Genomic DNA, 26115 nt, shown 5'->3' on the forward strand with positions numbered 1-26115 from the left:
ATAACTTAGCCGAATGGCAGGTCTCCTTTCTCTCCTGGATGAACGGGGACAAATAGGTCCAACATCCTCCACTGAAGTATTAGAATCAGGGACTTCTCCCACTTCTAAATCTGTGTCCACCACAGTATCAGTATGTGGTTTCCTCCATTTCAGCATTCTCCAGAAAGGTCCTTGGTGCCATTTCAACAACCTCTGGGCTTTGATCCATCTCACCATTATTCACTGCTTGTCTATCATCTTCAACATCATCAGTTCGTTCAGAAGGTTCCAACATCTCTCCTAGGTGCCTTCGCACATTTACAAGGTCTATCTGAGGAGGTTGATGCACTTCTTCACTCTCAGGCTCTGAGGTTTCTTCACTGCTTTCCACCAACTCTAGCCTTTGTTCTTTTACTTTGTCTCTGTGCTCTTGTTACAGATCTCTGTGGCACAATTTCCACATCTGAAGATTCTGGCATTCTTACCAAATATCCAGAGGGGAAAAGATGGTCTCTATGTAAATTCTTAACCGGTACAGTACAGTAAATTTGGCATTTTTCCAATCACTACATGAGGCAAAGACTTCCATTTATCTTGTAGTTTATGTTTCCCAGTTAAACCAAAATTCCGAAGAAGCACTCTGTCATCTTCTTCTAGGGGTTGGCTTCTTACTCTTTGGTCATAATGGGCCTTGTTCTTTTGATGGCTTTTTAAAGATGCTGTAGATGCCAACTGATATGCTTGTTCTAGTGATTGTCTCATCTTGGCAATATACTGCTGATAGTGGACTTCATCTTCTCCATCTGGAGATGTGCCAAAGCAAATGTCCACTGGCAAACGCGCTTCTCTACCAAACATTAGAAAATATGGTGAATAACCAGTGGCATCGTTTTTCATGCAGTTATATGCATGGACAAGCTGACTTATTTGTTGGCTCCACTGCTGTTTCCTTGCAGGATCAAGTGTTCTGAGCATGGAAAGAAGAGTGCGATTAAATCGCTCAGGCTGAGGATCTCCCTGAGGATGATATGGAGATGTTCATGACTTTCTTATCCCCAACATGGTCAGAACTTCCTTAATGAGCTTACTCTCAAAGTCACGTCCCTGATCCGAGTGAATTCTGGCAGGCAATCCATAGTGCACAAAATACTTCTCAGATAAAACTTTGGCCACAGTTACTGCTCTTTGATCCTTTGTACAGAACACTTGCGAATAGCGAGTGAAATGATCTGTCACTATGAAAACATTTGTGATTCCTTTGGAATCTGGCTCAATAGTGAGAAATTCAATGCAAACTAAGTCAAGAGGACCAGTGCTCGTGATCCGGTTTAATGGAGAAGCTCTTTGTGGGAGTGTTTTTTCAGCTGCACATCGTCCACATGTCTTAATGTATTGCTCAATCTTCAGGTACATTCGGGGCCAATAAAATATGTCTTTCACAAGTTCAATTATACGATCAATCCCCAAGTGTCCACCCTCATCATGCAATGACTTTGAAACACTGGTTCGATAAGTCTCTGGCAAGACAAGCTACAAAACATCTCTGCCGCTTGTTTTATTCACTACTCTGTATACTATGCCATCTTTCATTGTCAGTTTGGCACTTTCTCTGCATAACCGTGCAACATCTGAATTATCACTTTGTGGAGAATCACAAACATTACCATTTATCATCTCACGCCTCACGGCACCAATGACAGGATCTGTTTCCTGAGCCCTCTGTATATCTTGCCTGCTCAAGCGTTCTAGTGAACTCAACGTCAAGGTGGCTGGGTAAGCATATGCTTCAGTTAGGAGCAAATGCTCATAAAACATTCCCGGAGTTAAGCTTAAAATTCAAATTCCCTAATACTAAAGGGCAGCATATCACTTAGAACCCAACACAGGCTGAAATAGGGACAGATGGGCTGACCCCTTAGCTCACATATACTTCACAAAAAAATACAAGAAAAACCCAGTTCCAAAAGAAAAGACACTACACACCTATTAAACACAACTCATACAGTAAAATACACCAAACAAAATACACTTCGTGAAACAAAAAAACAAAAAAACTAAAAACTCTTGAGAAGTCCTTATCCCTCTTCAATCCACTGTGCATTCTCAAAATTATTTATTACTGCCCCTAATCCAACCTAACCCTCTGGTCAGTTCACAGAAATCCCACCGTATTGGTATTTGGCACTTTATCCTCCCCGAACGAGCCCGTTTAAAAGGTCCCTTTCGATCTTTTAATTAAACCTAACCCAGGGAAAGAAAGAACAGTACACAATTATCACTTTTCATCAAACACTTCTCGTAAAAATAAAAGATACGTTTTACTATTTATACAAAGCACCTTTAAAAGAACACAAAGCTCAAAGAACTCTACATATCTGTGTCCATTTACCGTATAACACAGCAATACAGCTCTAGAGCGTCAATCATGTTAGTCCTCAACACAGAAGCCACTGCTAGATGCTGAATGAAGTCTCCATTCTACAGGTGAGAGTAAGTATATTCAACAGCCCAGTGCGAATTAACATGAAAAAGCCTACGTTTAGCCATATATTCAAAGAGACCCCCCTCCTATTCACTCCCACCTATTAAACATTACAGGCTTTACAGGGAGAGTGGAGAGTGGAGATCTGGCAACCCGTTTGGCTGTTTCTGTACCCGTTTGGAAGCTGTTTTGATCGCTCGGGTTTTCCTGTTTAATCGTTTGCATTGTTATTTCTATATTTATATCTGTTTTTATAACCTACTAACCATCCATAGATCTATCTTTTAGATTGTCTCCGCAGGAATATTCATTACAGAGGCACTAAAACTGCCACCGGACCCTGGAGTAACGTTCTTGGTGTAAGTTACTAAAATTCACTAAAAGCGGTAAGTACCTGCAATTCCATGGCTACTACTGGCTGTTTTGCCTGTTCAGAGTGTGGCATGTTTAGTTTAACGCCCTTTCCCACCTCTAGCGATAAATATAGTGGTTGTATTTGTAGTAAGTGTCAGCTAGTTAGCTCTCTGGTGGATAAAGTGGACCAGCTAGAAGTGCGCATCCAAAGCTTATTATTGTTGAGGGATAAACAGCGAGATTCAGTGTTAGCAACTCCGGGTGCCTTAGGGAGAGTTAGCACCCCCACGACTCCGGCGTTAGAGCCCTCACAGCGGGGTGAATGGGTGACGTCTCGGCGTCATAGCCGGAAAGCTAAGGCTGATGCTAACGCTGAGGCCAAAGCTAGCCCACCGGGACACCACGCTCCTCCGATTCGCGTGTCAAACAGGTTTGCCCCGCTCAGCGAAGCACCCGCTGAGGAGCCTGTTAAGAGTGCTCTGGTTATAGGAGACTCTATTGTTCGGCACGTGAAACTAGCTACTCCTTTAGGGGCGCCGGCAGTAACAGTTAGCTGTTTATCGGGAGCCAGAGCGCCGGATATTAGTGGCAACCTTAGACTGTTAGCTAATAGGAGATATTCGAGGGTAGTCATTCATGTAGGGGCCAATGATATTCGTCTGCGGCAGTCTGAGGTAACTAAGGGTAATATTACAGAGGTGATTAAACTGGCCCAGACGATGTCCGATGCCGTAATCTGCTCTGGTCCCATACCAATGCGGCGTGGCGACGAAGCTTACAGCAGACTTTGGGCGTTAAACTGCTGGATGTCCAAGTGGTGTTCCGAAAATCAAGTGGGCTTTATAGAAAATTGGTTACGTTTTGAGGGCAAGCCTGGTCTTATAGGTAGGGATGGTATCCACCCCACGCGGGAGGGTGCTGCCTTACTTTCTTGCAGTATAGCACATAGTCTTTTAGTTAGTCAGCAGAGTAGTGTAGATAGCTGCTGACAATCCAGAGCCGGGACCAGGCCGCAGACAGACAGGCTAAACCGACCGTCTGCGAACTGTCTTGAGACGTCACCCAGGTTCAACTGTATTGAGACTGTGTCTTTCCCCCGAACTAAATGTAAAAGTAGAAAAACAAAATCAGCCTGTTTCAGCAACCTAATCAATATTAAATCATACACAACACCTAGCAGCAACACCTCAGAACTAAAATTTGGGTTACTCAACATAAGATCGCTAAACTCAAAAGCACTCATCGTAAATGATATTATAAGTGATCATAAATTCAATGTTTTCTGTCTCACGGAAACGTGGGTTAAACCAAATGAATATTTAGCACTAAATGAAGCCACCCCCCTAGGCTATAATTATGCACATAGCCCAAGAATATCAGGCAAAGGAGGTGGAGTATGTGTAATTTACCAAAATACCCTAGAAATTAGTCTTAAACAATGTGACACCTTTTCTTCTTTTGAGGTTCTCTCCACTATTATTACAAATCCGGTCACAAAAAAGGACGCATTTTTATTATGCAACATTTACAGACCACCAGGGCCTTACTTAGAATTTCTGAAAGAATTCAGCGATTTTGCTACAAACCTAGCGGTGTGCAATCATAAAGTTATAATTGTAGGAGATTTCAATATCCATTTCGAGAAGGAAAGTGACCCACTAAAAAAGGCATTTACCTCAATCTTAGACTCTATTGGTATTACTCAAAATGTAACAGGGCCTACACACTACTGCAGCCACACTTTAGACTTAGTTCTGACACTAGGTCTTAACATTGACAAAATTAATATCTTACCGCAATCTCCGATCATTACTTAATTTCATATGAGCTACGTTTTATCCATAATATATGTAAGAACCCTCGCTATTCTACAAGGCGTATAATAAAACCATCTACCGCCCTACAATTTATAGAAAACCTACCAGAACTATCGACCCCAGTTCCAACTCCATCAGACCCAATGGACCTAGATGTACTAACTGACTACCTAGAAAATACCTGTCGATCTACTTTAGAAAAGGTAGCACCACTTAAACATAAAAGTATAAGACAGAAAAAGCTCGCACCATGGTATAACGATAAGACCCGTACTTTAAAACAAACATTACGAAAACTAGAGCGGAAATGGCGATCAACCAAGCTTGAAGTGTTTCATTCTGCCTGGAAGGACAGCCTTATAGAGTATAGAAATGCCCTCACTAAAGCTCGCTCAGCATATCTGGCCTCGCTGATCTCCAATAATAAAAATAATCCGAGAGCACTGTTTAGTGTGTTTTCTAGAATTACAAAAAATCAAGCAGGTTCTGAACAACTAATTCCAGCAACTCTCACCAGTAAAGATTTTATGGACTTTTTTAATAATAAAATTGAGAATATTAGACAACAAACTCTAGCCACAGGATCAAGTCCATCCTGGCTGCCACCTGATGTGAATGAAATAAAACATAATATAACTGTAAAAGAAAGACTTGAAACCTTTTACCCACTCCCACAATTAGAACTAGAGAAGATTATCACCTCCGCAAACTGTACAACTTGCACACTTGACGCAATTCCCACAAAGTTGCTCAAAGAAGTACTACCAGCTATTATTGATCCTCTTTTAACTATAGTAAACTCATCGCTTAGTCTGGGCCATGTACCCAAAGCTTTTAAACTAGCAGTTATTAAACCTATGATCAAGAAACCAAATCTTGATGCTAGTACACTGTCTAATTACAGGCCTATTTCTAATTTGCCATTTCTGTCTAAGATCTTAGAAAGAGCTGTGGCCCAACAACTTAGTTCATATCTACATAAGAATCATATATATGAAAAATTCCAATCTGGATTCAGGCAACATCATAGTACAGAGACAGCTCTAGTCAAGATAACAAATGATCTTCTTCTTGCCTCTGATCAAGGCCACGTATCCCTGTTGGTGCTTCTTGACCTAAGCGCAGCCTTCGATACAATAGACCACAATATTCTCATAGAAAGGTTAGAAAACATGGTTGGAATCACAGGGACAGCCCTATTATGGTTCAAATCTTACTTAACGGAACGTTATCAATTCGTAAAAGTAAACAATCTAAATTCAAATTATTCTAAAGTAAGATTTGGAATTCCACAAGGCTCTATTTTAGGACCATTATTATTTACATTATACATGTTACCGCTAGGCACAGTTATAAGAAACCATGACATTAACTTTCACTGTTACGCAGACGACACACAATTGTATATTTCAGCCAAGCCCGATGACAAACACAGATTAAAGAAAATAGAGGACTGTGTAAAAGACGTGAAAGGCTGGATGTTGCGTAACTTCCTCCTTCTAAACAGCAACAAAACAGAGGTCCTGCTTTTGGGTCCAAAAGTGACAAGAAATAAATTATCAGATTTAATTTTAGATCTAGCTGACTTTCCAGTTAAACCTGGTTCAGCAGCAAAAAATCTTGGTGTCATAATTGACCCGGATTTATCATTTGATCAACACATAGGTAGTATCACTAGGACAGCTTTTTTACATCTTCGCAATATTGCTAAGATTAGAAATGCCTTATCCCTCCAGGACGCAGAAACATTAGTACATGCCTTTATTACTTCAAGGCTTGACTACTGTAACGCACTACTGTCAGGATGCACCAGCAGCAATTTAAGAAAACTTCAACTAGTTCAAAATGCTGCAGCTAGGGTCCTCACTAAAACTAGAAAATTTGAACATATCAGCCCAGTTTTATCATCACTTCATTGGCTGCCTGTTAAATTCCGCATTGACTACAAAATTTTGTTATTAACATATAAAGCTCTACATGGGCTTGCTCCTGAATATCTTCAAGATACAATTTCCTATTATGAGCCTCCACGTTCACTCAGATCACAGAATACTGGATTTTTAAATGTTCCAAGAATTCAGAAGGCCTCAGCTGGGGGAAGAGCCTTTTCTTATAAAGCCCCCCAACTCTGGAATGATCTTCCAAAAAATGTTCGGGACTCAGACACAGTCGCAATCTTCAAATGTAGGCTAAAAACTCATTTGTTTAGTTTATCATTTGGTAGCTAATGCTCCCCCATAGATAAAGGCGGCAGATCCGGGGGGTCCATGGACACAGGGAATTATAGTATACTGAGACGCTGGTGCTGTCGTCCCGCCGCTTCTCGCGATCACTCAGGTTTGTTGACGGTGGAGCGGAGGGATGCCAGTGTTTCAGGATGCTCCCGTGTCTGTGTGTCCTTTAGTTCTCTCCTTTTAGTTAATGCTGTCATAGTCAGATCTGCCGGAGTCATTAGCCACACTCTGGAAATTTTCATATTTTCTACTTTACAAACACAAAACAGTTCAAAACTAATTCCATCCCTTTACATCTTTCCGAGTAAACGACTGCCCACCTGTCTGTCTGGACACTGATGGATGACTGTCGAGATCCTCCTCCACGCTTCAGACCAGCTGCCCACGCTCCAGCAACCACCAAGTGCCTTGAAGCTGTCCCTACACTGAAGTTCTCATGGACCACTAACTATCATCACCAGTAGATTGACCAGAGGAGGATGGGTCACCCCTTGTGAGCCTTGGTTCCTCCCAAGGTTTCTTCCTCAGCTGGGGGAGTTTTTCCTTGCCACTGTCGCCCCTGGCTTGCTCACTTGAGGGTTTTACATTTGTCTTTACATTTCATGTCAAATCTTGTCTTACTGGAATTCTGTGAAGCTGCTTTGTGACAACATCAGTTGTGAAAAGCGCTATATAAATAAATTTGATTTGATTTGATTTGATTTACCTGTAACTCAACCTCCACTGTGCATACCGGGATCACTGCAGTACACTGCAAAAATCTCACCTTAGTAACCCTGGCTTTAGTTACAAGAAAATGTTTAAAAATGGAGAGCATCCACCAATCCACTAAACGGAAAAGAATCAGTCGCACACTGTCGAAGCTGGTTAACAAATGCTTCTGATTAAGAACCAAACGATACTTCAGCTAATATCACGAGACTCGACTACCCACCTTTCCCGCGAGTTTCTTAAAGGCACAGCTACCTATTTTCTCCGTGAACATACTAGTGGCACTGGCTACATAAATTCTCTCTGCAGGGACTGAAAACACTCCTATTCCTGGTTAGAAAGTGTCCGCACATAGTTTGTAAAGTATATTTGAGCATGTTCGGATTCGCCAGGTTTCAGATGTAAACAACTTAACTCATGGACAGGCCGCTGTCGTCTCTGTATCCTCTTTTTAAAGCCGCTTTAAAGGCATGCTTTAATGCGGCTATCAGGCACATTGCAACAAATAATCTTAAATCTACCATCAAGACTCTGCAGCTGTGTTTTCGACAGCAGTTACGACGGGTGTGATGTTTCTCAGTGCAGTGTGCCGATGCTATTGGCCGCAATAACACACACACACACACACACTCATACACTCACACACACTTACACACATTTACCTCCACAATCACTGAGCCCCTCTATGCTGGGTTCTGGGTCTGGGGTTATGGCACCTCAGTGCATCTGTGTGAGACAGAATAGACACACTCTCTCTCCTACACACACACACACACAATAATAATAATAACACAGTGTCCACTCCTCCTCCTCATACAGCCCCTGTGTCCCTTCCTCTTCCTTCTCCTCATACAACCCCTGTGTCTCACCCTCTTCCTCATACAGACACTGTGGTAGACCTCTGTGAGGTGATTACTGTGTCTCAGATTATGATTTTAATGAAAGTCTGAAATGTTTAGGATAAAAATGTTGTACATCTGTAATTCTAACTTTTCTTGTGTAGATTTTACTGGTGAAAACAGTTCACTTTCAGACTGACCACGACTGGTCTCCTCAGTTCCCAAATGCTCACACAGTGCTGTTAAAGAGGAGCGGAGGAACACAGAGGGAAACTCCACACTGTCACTGCTTTTCTGGCATTAGTCAAAGTGTTTCTGGCATCAGATTCAAAATATTTAAATAAATAGAAAAAAACACTAATAATTTTTTATTAAAATAACTAACTGTAAAAAAAACTAAAATGTCTCTGTTACTCTGTGCTGTGTCTGTTTTCTCTCTCAGTTTTTAATTGATTTTAAATAGGGTTTAAATTATTTGCACATCATTGTGAATTGTTTTCATTTACATATTTCACCCTGATTTAGAGCAGTGGGGAAATACACTATGTTATAAAACAAGGATCTAAGTAAGGGGTGTGTGTGTGTGTGTTCTGGTAAACCCCACTGTGTGGGGACTAAAAACTGTTTACACAGTCACGTCATGGGGACCTCTTGCGGTATGGGGACAAATAATCAGTTCCCCATAAGAAAAAACCTTTTAAACTAATGTAGGAGCTGTCCTTAGGAGGCCTGTGTGGTTTTTAGAGTTGGTCCATAAGACAAGTCAGTGACTGCACCTGCTCCAATCTGCGGCTACGAGTCTCAAATTCTGTCTTCTTCGCTCACACGTGACTACTTCTGCGCGCTCTCACATTTGCACCAAATATATCAGAGGGAGCGTGGTGCAGAACTAATCTCTATCTGTAGAACTGGGAGGGGCACTGTTCGGAGATTAACCCTTCTGACCAATCAGAGGAGTTAATTTGTGCAGCACTGTCTCCTGAACCATTTTGAGTAGTGATTTTGCACATGTGCATTGAGTTAATGACACAGAAAACCCAGATCTAGAAATACGTATCCTGAGAAATCTGGATTAACTTTATTCATTCTGAACATGTTTTAAAAACTTGAACAAATCTGTGAGATCATTTTGAGTCTGGACAGGGAAAAGGAGACATGATTCTCTGTGAAATTTGGATCAGGATTAAAACTTTTCAAAAGCTGGCCCCAGCGGAGGGAACGTCTTTAGGAAGAACGGGGTTCCACCCCCAGGAGAACTGGAGATGTTCTGGAAGATCATGGTGGACACACACCTCACTCTGGGTTAAGGATTCCTTTCATTTGTGTGTGTGTGTGTTGTATAAACCAGTCAGATATTAACTCCAGAGATGGAGGTTTTATCTCCTTTCAGTGCTCCCTGAGAACACATCGTAACCATGGGATTCCTACAGTTCTCTCACACCTACAGCTCTCAGTAATGGTCAGTCTATTTTACACAGGTGTAACACAGTAAAGAGAATAAGGAGAATCCCCCTCTCTCTCTGAACTCCTACCAGAGTCTGTACACACCACTGGGTCTGAATACTTACAGTATCCCTTCCTGTGTTCTCTTACTCAGTCTACTGTCCTGTTCAATCTGTTTAATATCCACAGGACTGAAACCCAGAGAGCAGATTCTCCAGTGTCCAGCTGTGTGTCTGTAAAGAGTGACCAGATCATGGAGGACCCTCCTAAAGTCAGCACTGGGGGAGGAGAACCCAGCTGTGTGTCTATGAAGAGTGACCGGTCCATGGAGGAACCTTCTGGATTCAGTAAAGAAGGAAAAGAACCCAGCTGTGTGTCTATGAAGAGTGATCGGTCCATGGATCATCCTCCTATTGGTTTCAGCAGTGGAGCTGTCCCCTCTGATCCAGAGTGAGTTACTGTCCTTCAGTGAAACACTGATGAGTGATGAATGAACAGATAAAGAAGGTTAGAACTCCTCTTGCTCTAAGAGCGTGAGAGGACATAGTGGAGAAAGACAGTCCAGAGCTTTGTAGATGGTCAGTCTGTGTTTAAAAAGCTGCAGTAAAAGCGCCTCTTTGTGGAGAAGATTAGACCCTGCTGATCTGTGCAGCTGAACTCTGTGTGTTATAACGGCAGTGGAACATTCATTATATATCTAGGATTTCCTACTGAATATGGATCCAGAACAGTCTGAATAATTAGTAATATCTGATGATGTAATGTATTGATCAGGTTCTCCACATTATTCAGTCTGTGTTCTGATTCTCCACAGAGTCCAGAGGAAGACTCCTGACAGGACCAGGAAGAATATGGAGTCAATGTTCAAGGTGTGTGTGTAAAACACTGGAGGTGTGTGTGTGTTCCAGTGTTGTTATTATAGGACAGTAATAAAGGCTACTGTTTATTCACTGTAGCAGTGTTATGATGGAGAGTGATGTAGAGTTTGGTGATGGACAGTGATTCTGGATTTTCTTAGAATAATAAAATATTAATCATTATCACTTCCACCTCTCAGCTCACACTGCACTGTCTGACAGACTCTGTGTTAATATTTCTATTTTAATCAGGAGCTGGAGCAGAGAGTGATCTCTGTGGTGAAGAATCATCTGAAGAGGTTTATGAAGCTGCTGAGTGAGGATTACCCAGCATGCTCTGAGAGAGAGGAGGAGGAGGATGGTGTTAGAGACGGAGTGATGAAGATCACACTGAACGTCCTGAGGAACATGAACCACACACACCTCGCTCACACACTGCAGAGCAGTAAGACTTTAGGGTCCTGTCTTTACTCTTTAGACACTTTAATAGAAACAGATCTAAGGATCATCATGATGGAATATTAATAAAATTAATCACAAATATATTTTCATTGTGTGAATATTTGTTCTGTGAAAATATATTCTCAAATATAAATAAACTACAGCTGAAGAACTTTTAGGTTTAATTTAATCAAAGACTCTTCATGATCACTACATAATATTTCATATGGTCTTTATAGTTTGTCTAAAACTACATTAAAATATTTATCATGTTTTGTTACTGTGATTGTTACCTATTTTTTTTAATTAGGACTGGCTCCTTCTTCTCATCGAAAGCTGAAATCAACCCTGAAGGAAAAGTTCCATAAAATTAATGAAGGAGTCTCTAATCCTGGAAGCTCAGCTCTTCTGAATGAGATCTACACAGATCTGTACACCACAGAGGGAGGGAGTGGAGAGGTCAATACTGAACATGAGGTCAGACAGATTGAGACAGTGTCCAGGAGACCAGCAGCACAGGAGAAACCCATCAAATGCAGCCAGCTCTTTAAAGATAAAGCCATCAGAACTGTGCTGACTAAAGGAGTGGCTGGAATTGGAAAAACAGTCTCTGTGCAGAAGTTCATTCTGGACTGGGCCGAAGGAAAAGAAAACCAGGAGGTCTTCTTCATATTTCCACTTCCTTCAGAGAGCTGAACATGATGAAGGAGAAAATGCTCAGTCTGATGGAGCTTCTTCGTCGGTTTTTCAGAGACACAAAAGAATTAAAACCATCAAGCTATGATCTCTACAGAGTCCTGTTCATCTTTGACGGTCTGGACGAGTGTCGACTTCCTCTAGATTTCCAGAACAATGAGGGATTGTGGGATATAACATAGTCAGCCTCAGTGGATGTGCTGCTGACAAACCTCATTAAGGGGAATCTGCTTCCCTCTGTTCTCCTCTGGATCACCTCTCGACCAGCGGCAGCCAATCAGATCCCTCCTGAGTATGTCGCCCAGGTAACAGAGGTACGAGGTTTCAGTGACCCTCAGAAAGAGGAGTACTTCAGGAAGAGGATCAGTGACCAGAGCCTGGCCAATCAAATCATCTCCCACATCAAGTCCTCCAGAAGCCTCTACATCATGTGCCACATCCCGGTCTTCTGCTGGATCTCAGCCACAGTTCTAGAGGGAGTTTTGGGTGGACCAGAGGGTGGAGAGACCCCCAAGACTCTGACTCAAATGTTCACACACTTCCTGATCTTTCAGATCAAACACAAGGAACAAAAGTACCAGGGAAAACAGGAGGTTGATCCTCAGAAAACTAGAAAGAGTGTCCTGGCTCTGGGAAAACTGGCGTTCCAACAGCTGGAGAAAGGCAATCTGATCTTCTACCAGGACGAGCTGAGAGAGTGTGGCATTGATGTCAGAGAAGTGTCAGTGTACTCAGGAGTCTGTACCCAGATCTTCAGAGAGGAGTTTGGGCTCCACCTGGGGAAGGTGTTCAGCTTTGTCCACCTGAGTGTCCAGGAGTTTCTGGCTGCTTTTTACTCATTACACCCCATTGTCTCTAGAAACAGGAATGTCTTTGTACAGGGAGACACTGGATTTCTTAGTTTTTTCACAAAGTCCAGAATGTCAGAGTTCCTGAAGTGTGCAGTGGACAAGGCCTTACAGAGTGCAATCAGACTCTCTTACGAGGAATACTAACTCAGACAGGAATCAGATCTCACAGCAGAGAGGAAACAGTCCAGTACATCAAGGAAAGGATCAGGGAGAATCCCTCTCCAGAGAAAACCATCAATCTGTTCCACTGTCTGAATGAACTGAACGATCACTCTCTAGTGCAGGAAGTCCAGGAATACCTGAACAGAGGAGGTTCTCTCAGTGGAGTCAGGTTCTCTCCTGATCAGTGGTCAGCTGTGGCATTTGTGTTGCTGAATTCAGAAGAAGAACTAGATGAGTTTGACCTGAGGAAATATAATCCATCAGAAGAAGGTGTTCTGAGACTGCTGCCAGTGATCAAAGCGTCCAGAAAAGCTGTGTGAGTTCATCATTAATAAATGTTTATTATACTTTTAGATTTACTGTTGAATTTTCTCTCATTGTCTGAAATCCTTTCACTGTTTGATTTGTCTTTCTCACCATCCTCTTTCTCATGTCCCTCATTACAACTCCCATGTCTCCACGGGTGATCACATGAATGTGGACATCTGTCCTCCACCCGATATGGGAGGGAAATCCTGACAACATTAAAACTGAAGTGAAGACAACAAAATGAAATTACAAATACGTTTTACTATTTATTTTTCCAAACTTGTATCACAAATATCATGATAAAATTCAAAATGAAATGTTTAGATTCATTAATACAATTAAAAGTGAAATACTTAATTTTCAGTTTAATCTTTCACTTCAGCAGGTGTTCAGCAAGTACAAAATTAAAGTTAAAAAAGCTTTGTGGGTCCATGAACCTTGGTGATTTTTTATTAGAAAAACAGATGTTAAAAATTAAAAAGTGGTGGTTATTTGACTTTCATTTCATTCTCCAAATCCATATCATGTAAAAACAAGCAATGTTTATTTTTTTACTTTGAACTCTTTGAAAGACGTAAACCATGAACACTAAGACTAACAATGACAATGAACTGCAAAACATAGACACCAAGACAGGCTTTAAATAGTGAATATAACTGGGATAATGTGACCCCACTCACAGGTGTGGGGCGAGACTAAAGGTAACACAAGTGAAAATAGACACAAGACCAAAGCACAGAACGAATAGATCCTGACACCATGTTGTCAGCCTGGTTTTCTGTTTACTGACATTTTGACCTGTTTGTTTCCAACTGTAACTTTGTTTTTCACCTGCTATTTTTGATATTAAACATTCACATCTCAAACATTAACAGTTAACAGTAACATGAAATCACCTGCTTCTTCCTCCTCCTCCATGTTACAGTGGGTTTATAAAAAACAACATCAAAATAGTTAGTAATTCAAATGAAATTGTAGTCAATATCCATGTTATTGAATAGTGTTAAAGGGTAAACAGGCTCTACTTAAAACACCACAAGTGCACACACTCACACTCAGGGCTGTAACAAGAATTAAAGTATTAAAGAGGTCCATACTGCGGGAATGAAAACTCACTTGACTTCACAATGCCAAATGTTTACAACTTCTAATGCTGACTTCTAAATTAGAAGAATATCAATACTCCCATAAACTGCTTTGACCCGAATTAGACTGTGTATTTTGTTTTACGTTTACCTCTCTTTCTGTCTCTCACTGTGTGTTCATCCTCCTCTCACTTCTCCTTACTGATTACTAAAAAAAACATAAAATACTATTATAATCACAAACACCATGCATTATATTTGTAATAATATTAGTAATAAACATTTCATGTTCTTATAATGTACTAATGTACTGCATAGATTACATCATATCACATTACTTTTAATAATAACTGTTTAAAGCTGGAAGCAAGTGATTATGATACAGAAATGTGTAACTTACAGTTTTAATTGTTTTGGATTTGTTTTATAAAGTCATTTAAGATAAATATAACATTACTATAAAACTTCGAACTGTTGAAAGCATGTTGTATTACTCCGTTTTTATCCTGTGTTAAGATGTCGTACATTTGTAATTTCTTAGTTAAACCTGTAAATACACACTGGGTAGCACGATCTGACAAAGTAGCATAACCTGACAGGTATTAGTCTACTCAGCTAATGGTGCTGCAATTAGAGAAGAGGTTTTGAATAGAGGTGCTACACACATATTTCTGACTAAACCTTCGATTTGTCCTCACAAAGTCCTCACGTTCATTTCATAGCAGCAGTGTCGTATGTTAGTCTGTAATATGTGCATAACATACCTCTCAACAAGCACTTAAAGATGGTTAGTAATTGAAAGGTCTTGTGAGAGCAGGTTGGCAATTCTACCAACAAACTGAGAGTAGGGTTGCTAGATCCAGCAAAAATATTCAGACCAAAGTCTGTCGATTACCCATGTCCTAGATATATGGGAGATGGGGAAAACATCAAAACACAACCGATGTCCAGACCTCTGTGTCCTTGTAGCTAGTTACAGCCATGCTCACACTGTGCACTACACACACGTATGCAAACACCAATTTATTAATTACCAACACTAGCTTTGTTAGTATAAGTTAATTTTAATGATAAAACATATTCCAGTAGAGCTGTGTGAGAATGTGGTGATACCATACATATCACGATACAGGAGTTACAATTCAATATATTCAATATATATAATAAAATGTCATCAGAAATTTTAGAATTGAAAGAGATTGCAAGATTCCTAAAAATAAACAAAACAACAAAAAATACATATACAAGTGAACATGTATGTAGTATGTATTGCCTTTGTTGTGGAATCTGAAAATCCACAATAAGCCCACACCTCAGCTCTGTAATCTATGGGAGCCGCTCTAGCTTTCACACAGAAACAAACGCAGCATTCATCGTGGACATTAGCCGGACTGGTAAAGTCAGAATCAGCACATGTGAGAACAGAGCGAGAAAAGATTCTCCTACACAAGTGCTGCTCCACGCTTCGTCTCCCATTGTGATAACACGCCTGATGCAGAAAATCTCCCTCAGTGCGCTCCATGTGTTAAAGTACTTCTCTGGGACATCTCCGGACCTGATGCTCAGGAGGTTCTCTTGAAATTTGCTGGAGCTTATGCCATACTTGGCCAATGCCATCAAATAGGTTTACTAATGCTAACGTTAGCAGTACGTTCTGAAGTTACTTGTTTACAATGGGGTGGAAGAGTCTAATGACTGAAGACAGTACAACAGCGCACTCTAGCAGTCAGGAGTTTAAACACTGTGAGGAGGAAATATCAGGCTACAACAATCCAGTGAACATTTTCTAGTTTCAAAAAGAAGGGACCTTATCAACCGACATATCATCACACCACATAATGTATGTGTTTACTCTGTTTTTACAGACTTGCTGGGTGTAATCTCACCAAGGACTCCAGTGAAACTCTGGGATCAGCTCTACAGTCAGTAAACTCCTCCCTGAAAGAGCTGGACCTCAGTAACAATGACCTGCAGGATTCAGGAGTGGAGCTGCTCTCTGCTGGACTGAAGAGTTCACTCTGTAAACTGGAGACTCTCAGGTAAATTTTTCTGTAGAGTCAATCCTGAATGAAAAGTAGATTATAAACTTTAACTCAAGTTACAAACAATATATCAATTCAGTGAACCTATTCTAAATGAAAAAGAAGCATATGAACAGTATCATCACTCTACATCATCACACCACATGCTGTGTTTACTCGGTTTTTACAGACTTGCTGTCTGTAATCTCACCAAGGAGTCCTGTGAAACTCTGGGATCATCTCTACAGTCAGTAAACTCCTCCCTGAAAGAGCTGGAGCTCAGTAACAATGACCTGCAGGATTCAGGAGTGGAGCTGCTCTCTGCTGGACTGAAGAGTTCACTCTGTAAACTGGAGACTCTCAGGTAAAACTTTCAAAAGCTGGGTTTAAAATAAAGTATTGTTTGGTATGGAGTTGTTCATTTTATTAAAGTTAAACTCATAATGATTTAGAAGTGTTTCTGATTCAGCTTATTAATTTACCTTGTCAAAGCCAAATTACTCTTCATCGAAATCTTTTCTTTCTTTTTCTTATTATTACTCTATTCACAAAATGTAAAATTCTACTCCTCCTAGGGTTTCATGCTACAGCCATTTCACATGGTCATAGATCCTATGCCAACTCGGGGTGCTTGTGCTTTTTGGAGTGACCCAACTTACGAATTTCAAAATACGAGTTTCTAAAGTGGTAATTTTTCCCATAGGAATGCATTGGCCAAAATTTCAACCTGCTTAAGTCGGTCACTTTTGAAGCTATGGCCATGAGATTTCAAATGGTCGAACCCTGTCACACCAAGACTCATCATGTCTCGCACTCATCTGTTTGTGTGTTTTTACCCTGCAACAATACTAGCAATACATGACAAGACAAATTCATGAAAGTTCTTGAAATTTCACCCCCTAGTATAATACTTTATGTAACTGATTGGTGTAATAGTGCCTATGTAATATCATGTATGTCTCATTTAACAATATCTTCACTCAGACTCACTGTCCAGATGAGAATGACTTCTACTTTGTCTTGGGTCCATTCTAAATGTTTTATAACTATCTCCTGCTGCTCAGAATAAAACATATTTAAACATGTAGTACTTAAAAGTACAAAAAATGCTATGTCATGTTAGTGGTGGTGTGTGTTTTGTAACAACATTGATGAATTTTAACCAGAGTTTAGTGATGTGTGTGTGTCTGTGTGTGTACTGTACTAAAGCTGTTGTTTCTTCATGTAAGCTCCATCTCTTCTTTCTGCAGATTGTCTGGGTGTATGGTCACAGATGAAGGCTGTTCGTCTCTGGCTTCAGCTCTGAAATCAAACCCCTCCCACCTGAGAGAACTGGATCTGAGCTACAATCACCCAGGAGAGTCCGGAGTGAAGCTGCTCTCTGATCTACTGCAGGATCCACACTGTGCTCTGGAGAAACTACAGTGAGTGTCTGTCTGTCTCTCTCACACTCTCTCTTACAAACACACACACACACAGAGCCTGACACCACTTACATAATTACACAAGATTAATCATGTGTTTATTATAATGACTGTTCTTAAGATAAAAAGATAACACTTCATTGATCCTGAAGAAAATTGTAGTGTCACAGTACTGTACATAGTGCACAACAGAAGACAGAAAGAAATAACAGTTAGTATTGCAGAGATATAGAATTAGATTACAGAAGTAAGTGTAGAACTACAAAGTGACCAGTGTGTGGACAGTGGAGCTGAGAGAGTGAACAGTGAGTGGACACGGTGTGTAACTGTAGAACTACAGTGTGACAGGTGTGTGGACGGTGGAGCTGAGAGAGAGGACAGTGAGTGGACATGGTGTGTAACTGTAGAACTACAGTGTGACAGGTGTGTGGACGGTGGAGCTGAGAGAGAGGACAGTGAGTGGACATGGTGTGTAACTGTAGAACTACAGAGTAACCGGCGTGTAGACGGTGGAGCTGAGAGAGTGAACAGTGAGTGGACACGGTGTGTAACTGTAGAATTACAGAGTGACCGGCGTGTGGATGGTGGAGCTGAGAGAGAGGACAGTGAGTGGACATGGTGTGTAACTGTAGAACTACAGTGTGACAGGTGTGTGGACGGTGGAGCTGAGAGAGAGGACAGTGAGTGGACACGGTGTGTAACTGTAGAATTACAGAGTGACCGGCGTGTGGATGGTGGAGCTGAGAGAGAGGACAGTGAGTGGACATGGTGTGTAACTGTAGAACTACAGTGTGACAGGTGTGTGGACGGTGGAGCTGAGAGTGTGGACAATGAGTGGACACGGTTTTTAACTGTAGAACTACAGAGTGACCGGCGTGTGGACGGTGGAGTTGAGAGAGAGCACAGTGAGTGGACACGGTGTGTGACTGTAAAAATACAGTGACCGGCGTGTGGACGGTGGAGCTGAGAAAGCAGACAGTGAGTGGACACGGTGTTTAACTGTAGAACTACAGAGTGACCGGCGTGTGGACAGTGGAGCTGAGAGAGTGGACAGTGAGTGGACACGGTGTGTAACTGTAGAACTACAAAGCGACCGGCGTGTGGACGGTGGAGCTGAGAGAGAGGACAAGGAGGTGTTCATAATGTTATGGCTGACGGGTGAACACACTCCTTTTAATTTGAGCTGTAAAACCACAGAAGTGCAGCCCCCCACTGCGGTGATGAGGGGGAGGAGCTGAACCCCGCTCATGTGATGCCCCCGGTGTTGGGGGAATGCTCTTATGGTCACAGCCCTAGTTTCAGGTTGATGTGGAGTATAATGAGTTTATAAATGTGTGTGTTTGATGTTTAGAGTCCAACACGGAGGAATCAGCAGAATGAGATCAGGACTGAAGAAGTGTAAGATACACACACACATACACACACACACACACACACACACACACAATACACACACACTGTACACACACACACACACACACACACACTGTACATACACACACACGTTGTACACACACTATACACAGTACACACACACGCGCCCTGTACAAACACACACACACAAAGTACACACACTATACACTAACACACACACACACACTATACACTAACACACACACAAACACTAACATAGAAATATATAGTAAAAACACTTGTATAGAATTGTTTGTAATTGTGTATGTGTGTGTGTGTACAGATCACTTTGATCTGACTCTGGATCAAAACACAGGACACACTTATCTCTCTCTGTCTGAGAGAAACCGGAAGGTGGAGAGTGTGAAGGAGACTCAGTCGTATCCAGATCATCCGAAGAGATTTGATGGTGTTCCTCAGGTTCTGAGTGTGGAGGGTTTAACTGGACGCTGTTACTGGGAGGTGGAGTGGAGGGGGAGGGTTTATATCTCAGTGTCATACAGAGGAATCAGGAGGAAAGGAGGAGGAGCTGAGAGTGTGTTTGGATCCAATAAATTCTCCTGGAGTCTGATCTGCTTTGAGAACAGTTACTGTGTCAGACACAATATTCAGGAAACTGAGATACACCCCCCCTCTCACTCTAACAGAGTCGGAGTGTATCTGGACTGGGGGTCCGGCACTCTGTCCTTCTACACCATCTCACCTCACACACACACACTCACACACTTACACACACTCACCTCCACATTCACTGAGCCCCTCTACGCTGGGTTTGTGGCCTGGAATTATGGCTCCTCAGTGCGTCTGTGTGAGACAGAATAGACACACTCTCTCTCTCCTACACACATACACACACAAAATATCACATTTTCAGACACACACTAACACTAATATTTTTTTCATTAAAATGTTTAAAAAGTAAAAAAAACTAAAATGTCTTTGACTCTGTGTTGTGTTTGTTTTCTCTCTCAGTTTTTAATTGATTTTAAATTAAATGTAGGGTTTAAATGATGTGCACATCACTGTGAGTTGTTTTTATTTACATGTTGCACACTGATTTAGAGCAGTGGGGAAATACACTAATATGGTAGGAGAAAGAAGTAAGGAGAAAAACTATTATTTCTCTGCTAGCGTTAGCATTTTCAGCCTGTTAAATGTATCTAGGTTTTGTTAGCTCAAGCTACTATTTCTCCATTAGCGTTAGCATATTCAGACTGGCAAACGTGCCTTGTCTCTGCTAGCTCAAGCTACGATTTCTCCATTAGCATTAGCATATTCAGACTGGCAAACGTGCCTTGTCTCTGCTAGCTCAAGCTACGATTTCTCCGCTAGCGTTAGCATATTCAGACTGGCAAACCTGCCTTGTCTCCGCTAGCTCAAGCTACTATGTCTCTGCTAGCATTAACATATTCAGATTGGCAAACATGCCTTGTCTTCGCTAGCTTATTTCTCCCCTAAGAAACGTCCTGTCTGAAAATGTAGAAACATTAGTGGCAGAGTTCACTACAAAAGACAACTGCAAGGTAATGTGCAGCCTGCTTTTTTTCACCCATCATCCTACAGCCTGGCATTCAGTGATCTGTGAGACATTTACTTACATTAAGAAAAATGGAGTAATCAAAGGCAGACATTTGACCACATATTAAGATGCAGAATGCACATCTCCCATTCTAACTATTAACATATATCACAACAGAACAGTTGTGATACAGGGATTGGAAAACAGTCTACACAACACTCAGAACTGTTTTCCAAAGATGAAGAAATCTGCTTTAACCAAAAGAATAGCTACATTCTCAGAGAAAACACCACAGAAAACTTTTCTTCAGAGCTCTACAACTCCACGACCACAACTGGAACACACACCTAAACTCGCGGGCAGCGTCAGAACACTGAAAGAATCCATCCTAGAACAGGTGTTTACAGATTTAAAAAAAAGAACGTTGTCCTCCCTCCATCAGAAAAGTGTCACCAATCAACCAGCAGGAGAGCTCCACACTTTAATACTGCAGCAGAGAGATGAGATCCGGGAGCTACAGCAGGCCGTGAGAGAACTAGAAGAGGACAATCAGTGTCTAAGGATGGCTTTACGGAGACTGACAGAGGAGCTGGCCGCAATTACAAAAATGCCTACCACAGCATCTCAGACCCCTCAGCACCGCCAGAGGAACAAGCCCAGACCAGGGATGATGTCACTTCCTCTCTGTCAAACACACCCTCATCCTCACTCACTGCACAACCCATTCACCCCACACCTCCTCCACCTACCGTCCCCAAAACTACCGAATCTACACCCATCCATCAAACACTTGCTCCATCTAAAATTCCCAAAACTACCATCCATCAAAAACCATTCAAACACAAACACCCACAACTGACCCCCACAGCACACATAAACACACACTCACACACTCACTGCCACTCACTCAGAAGAAGACAGCAGACGTGATCTTCATGTGTGACTCAAATGGGGAGTATTTAGACATGAAACGCCTTTTCCCTAAGAAAAATTCAACAAAAGGTCTGGACTCCAACAATATTCAAAGCCATAGATCAATTCACAAATCTGGAATTTGAAGGAGTTCAACAGATCATCATTCACCCAGGAACCAACGATCTAACGCAGAGAAGAGAAAACATACCGGAAGAACTGAAACAAACAGCAATGTCAGCATACCAGCAAGAGATTCCCCACAGCGACAGTCACCATCTCCACCTTATTACCGAGACTGGACACACCCCAACACACCATCAACATCATCAACTCAGACATTCACAGACCTGTACCCAAATACCCATCACACAAGTAGTGCTTCACGGAGAAATTCTTCACACACACCTGTACGGCCGACCCCATCTCAACTCAAAAGGAGTAAAACAGTTTGCAAAAAGCCTAAAGAACACTGTTTTACAACACACAAGACCTACGGCCCACACCAGACAGAGACTGACACATGAATCCCACAGCAGAACACCCAGAGGAGCCTTCACCACATCTGCCTTCAGTCCACAACACACACCACTCCATCAACCTCCTCAACCTAAGAACAACTGGCATCCTCAGCCCCAGCCAGTGTTCAGCCATCATCCAACACCACAGCCCAAGACCTACGCTGCTGTGGCTGCTCAGGGAACCTCACCTGCACCCACCCAACTACACCCCACTGAGATAAGAGACTCCATCACCATTCTCTGTCACAAACTACTCAACTAGACTACTTTATTAATATCATCATTATTGTTATTATCAATATCTCCATCTATTTACATTTATACTGTGGCATTAATATTTACTACATTTACTTTAAATCAATTAATAATTGTAGAAAAACATTGATTATTATTATATGTCTGTATGTATATGTGTATATTACTGTAATGGTCTCTTAGCTGGACTTCCAAAAAAGACCATTAAACAGCTTCAGCTGATTCAAAATGCAGCTGCCAGAGTTCTCACTCGGAGCAAAAGAAGAGATCATATCACCCCCATCCTCAAATCCTTACACTGGATACCAGTCTGTTATAGAATAGACTTTAAGGTGTTATTACTGGTTTATAAATGTCTCAATGGGGTAGGACCAGCGTATTTATCAGATCTGCTACAGAGATATGAGCCGAGCAGAGATCTCAGATCTTTAGGAACTAGTCAGTTAGTCCTACCTCGGGTCAAAACTAAACATGGAGAGGCAGCATTTAGCTACTATGCCACTTTTAAATGGAACCAGCTGTCTGAGAATATTAGAAGTGCCCCAACGTTAGACACATTTAAATCAAGACTTAAAACTCTCTTGTTTGAGCAGGCTTACAGCTCAGTTTAAAATATTCTGCACTTTTCTGTAACGGCATTTTATTTCTTTTATTTCTTTTCATTTATTGTCATTTTAAATTGTTTTAATCATTTTAATCATTTTACTCTTTTTATGTAATTGTCTTATTGGAATTTATGATTTTACTCTGGCTTTTAATGTAATTTCTTTTTCTGTAAAGCACTTTGAATTGCTTCTGTATGAAAGGTGCTCTATAAATAAACTTGCCTTGCCTTGCCTTGCCTTGCCTATATGTATATATTTTTATATGGTTAGGTTATAGATTGACTATCTCTTTGTGAAATACCTGTAATTGTTATTGTCTGACAATGGTTTCCTTCTCAATGAGTTGTTGGAATATTCAAGGCACTTTATCCTCAACATTTGGTTTAAACTAACTAATCCTGATTTTGTAAATAGTGCATATAATAGAGATGTAATTATCCTACAAGAAACATGGGACACCCACACCAACTCATTCTGTCCGAACAATTATCTACAATTATATAAACCCCCCACAAAACACACCCACATCAAAAACGGTAGAAACTCTGGTGGTTTACTTGTTTGGTTTAAAGAGGAACACTGATCATTCATAACCCCAGTAAAAAAAAGGTCAACATTATTTATGGATTAAAATCAGTATGAAATTGTTAGAAAATGAAAAAGATGTGTATTTATGTGCTATTTAGTGACCTCCCTCAAATTCACCTTATTACAAAGAAGACATTTTTGAAAATCTTCAAAAAGAAATAAACAATTTTCAGAGATTAGGTGATATTTTAATGTGTGGTGATTTAAACACAAGAACCATCAGAGAACATGATTACATTCACATAGACAAACTATTACATATTCCTGAACAACTCCTCTCCTGCCACACACACTGTAAAAAATGTGACCCATTAGTTACTTAAAAAAATTATGGCAACAAAGTGACACGTAATATTAATGAGTAGATTCTAATTTTCCAATTTTTAAGTAACATTCATTGAATAAATTAACTAAATTTAAGCAAGAAGATTATGTAAATGTTAATAAAATGCACAGTTAAAATGTGTTGGATTTAGTAATAACATGCCTAAATATAAATTAATATAGCTCAAAAATATTGAGTAAATACAACTTAATTTCACAAGGAAAGGACTATTTATCTGAGAAAACTTAATATTTACTAAATATCTTGCAAGTATTGATTTACATTTACTAAACATCTGGCAAAAATTGAGTAGCATGTACTAGGATTCTGGAGAAAGCTTGTTTCTATTTACTAATTATAGTAACTTTACATCTATTCAATAATATCACGTGTCACTTTGTTGCCATAATTTTTTGATGTTAAATCTACTTAATATGTCCTTTTTGTGCCATGTTCGAGTCAACGGGTCAATGTGCATAAAAATAATACCAGGTAAACATTTATTCAACTCTTGAAACATTTATTCATACAAAAATTGAAAATTGATACAACTACATCAAGGATCACAGGCAGAATATATTTTGGAATGTGATGCAAGCTCAAAACTTGTTGGTTCAGCACTTAAATCACAACAATGTTTTGAGACTGCACTCATCTTATACCAGATCAATTTAATTAGGATTCAGCAGGCACCTGCAAATAGATGAATATTAGCTTTAACTTCATAAGCAAGTGTAATGTTTTAGTGTTGGTCTTTTCTATTCATCTATCTGCAGGTGCATCCTGAGTCCTGATTAGATTGACTGGGTACAATTGTTAACAAAATATGATCTCTTGTATTTCAAATTCATTATGTACATAAAATATAAACAGACATAACCTTGCTTTAGTTAAATCATTTAAACCAGACTGTAGACAGTGAGCAAACACAGGTCATAAAATTGTATAGAAACGATTGGAATTGGATTTTTTCTTGCTTTTAATAAGTACTAATTATATTGTTTATAGTAGTGCCCTCAAGTCAGGCTCGAATTTAGTTTTACGATTTAGATTCACAGAAAAAAAGTAAACTACGAGCCAGATCAGCTACAGCCTGTTTTCGAACGCTACAAAAACCCGAAACACAAATTAGTGCAGTTAAACAGTGAATATAACACCGTTTCTGACACAGAAATAACACAGCAGTAAAAGTGTCAGAGTGATCTGAATGGTCTACTTTAACAGAAACCATTGGGTATATGGCGCGAAAAGAGAAAATGCTATTGGGAAATAGATAAAAAAAAAACTTAGCAGAAAAACAAAGAGATTAAAAATAAAAACAAATAGGTTCCTTCACAATATTATGAAAACATGCATTCTGATATATTGAGAATGGAATGCTAACATAATACGTTAAATGTTAAATGTTTAGTAAACAGACGAATCTTTGCCTCTGATTTCGTGGTGTGCAGTGTTCCTCTAATTCGCTGAACTCTGTTCAAACGCAGCTCTGTGTGTGAAGTGAGAGTGCGCTAGAGCTGCAGTGACCGTTTGAAAGTGTACTCTGACAGAGACTGAGCGTCGTGTCATGGCTTCATTACACCGTCCACAGACACATGAAACGACATTCAAACTACAGAAAGCACAACATCAGCTTCTTAAAACCGTACTTCAGGATTGTAATCACAAAAACACTTTGTTGTTTAATCAAACGTTGTTCCATCAGCTAATTCTCTAATGCCTTCAAACTCCGGAGACGGCTAACTGCATTAGCGACAGTGCTACAAACTACACACCTCCAGTTACAAATGAGTGTCTCTGGGAATTCAATCAGTGAATTAAAAACTTACAGACGAGTTAAACTTCATCCACATACAAACAACGGTCGTTTTTCTTCCTCAAACACACCGATCCACCTTAAAAAATCCGGAGCTTAGAACTGCGTGTCCCCACATTTAAGAGCGCCTCAAACACAAAACACAAATTTAGATAAAAATTGTTCTTTTGCTGTTAATAATTTAAAAGCTGTTCACTTTGGGAAGTCCGGGGACGTTCAGAACCCAGTAATGCTGGTGTCCACGAGTTTCAGAATGCGTTGGGCGGAAGTGTGTGATTAAAATTAAAGACCTCCCAATGAGTAAAATCTATTACATTTTCTGGATCTTTGGTGTTACTCATAAAATATGAATAAATCCTATTCAATATTTCCCAGCTAATTTTATTTAGCCAAAACTGTGTAAATTGCAATTAATACTTTGAGCTAACAATTTTATTTCAAACTACATGAAGTCTT

General features: G+C 40.5%; 2 protein-coding genes and 1 pseudogene across 2 annotated transcripts in view; 2 read left to right on the forward strand and 1 right to left on the reverse strand.

The window, feature by feature from the left end:
- The window catches only part of LOC136694219 (zinc finger protein 850-like), a 517486-nt gene that overhangs the window by 12288 nt on the left and 479083 nt on the right, over nucleotides 1–26115 (reverse strand). The window lies entirely within an intron of this gene.
- On the forward strand, nucleotides 2690–8138 carry LOC136694255 (uncharacterized). Its single transcript, XM_066667667.1, has one exon. The coding sequence runs from the start codon at nucleotides 2866–2868 to the stop codon at nucleotides 3802–3804; it is 939 nt and encodes a 312-aa protein (XP_066523764.1). The 5' UTR covers nucleotides 2690–2865; the 3' UTR covers nucleotides 3805–8138.
- On the forward strand, nucleotides 10073–17709 carry LOC136694220 (NLR family CARD domain-containing protein 3-like; annotated as a pseudogene).

Source organism: Hoplias malabaricus, chromosome 4, assembly GCF_029633855.1.
Source record: "Hoplias malabaricus isolate fHopMal1 chromosome 4, fHopMal1.hap1, whole genome shotgun sequence".
Taxonomy (NCBI): domain Eukaryota; kingdom Metazoa; phylum Chordata; class Actinopteri; order Characiformes; family Erythrinidae; genus Hoplias; species Hoplias malabaricus.

What these genes read in the sequence shown, in the direction of transcription:
- LOC136694255 (XM_066667667.1), top strand. Translation starts at nt 2,866, where the DNA reads ATGGCTACTACTGGCTGTTTTGCCTGTTCAGAGTGTGGCATGTTTAGT.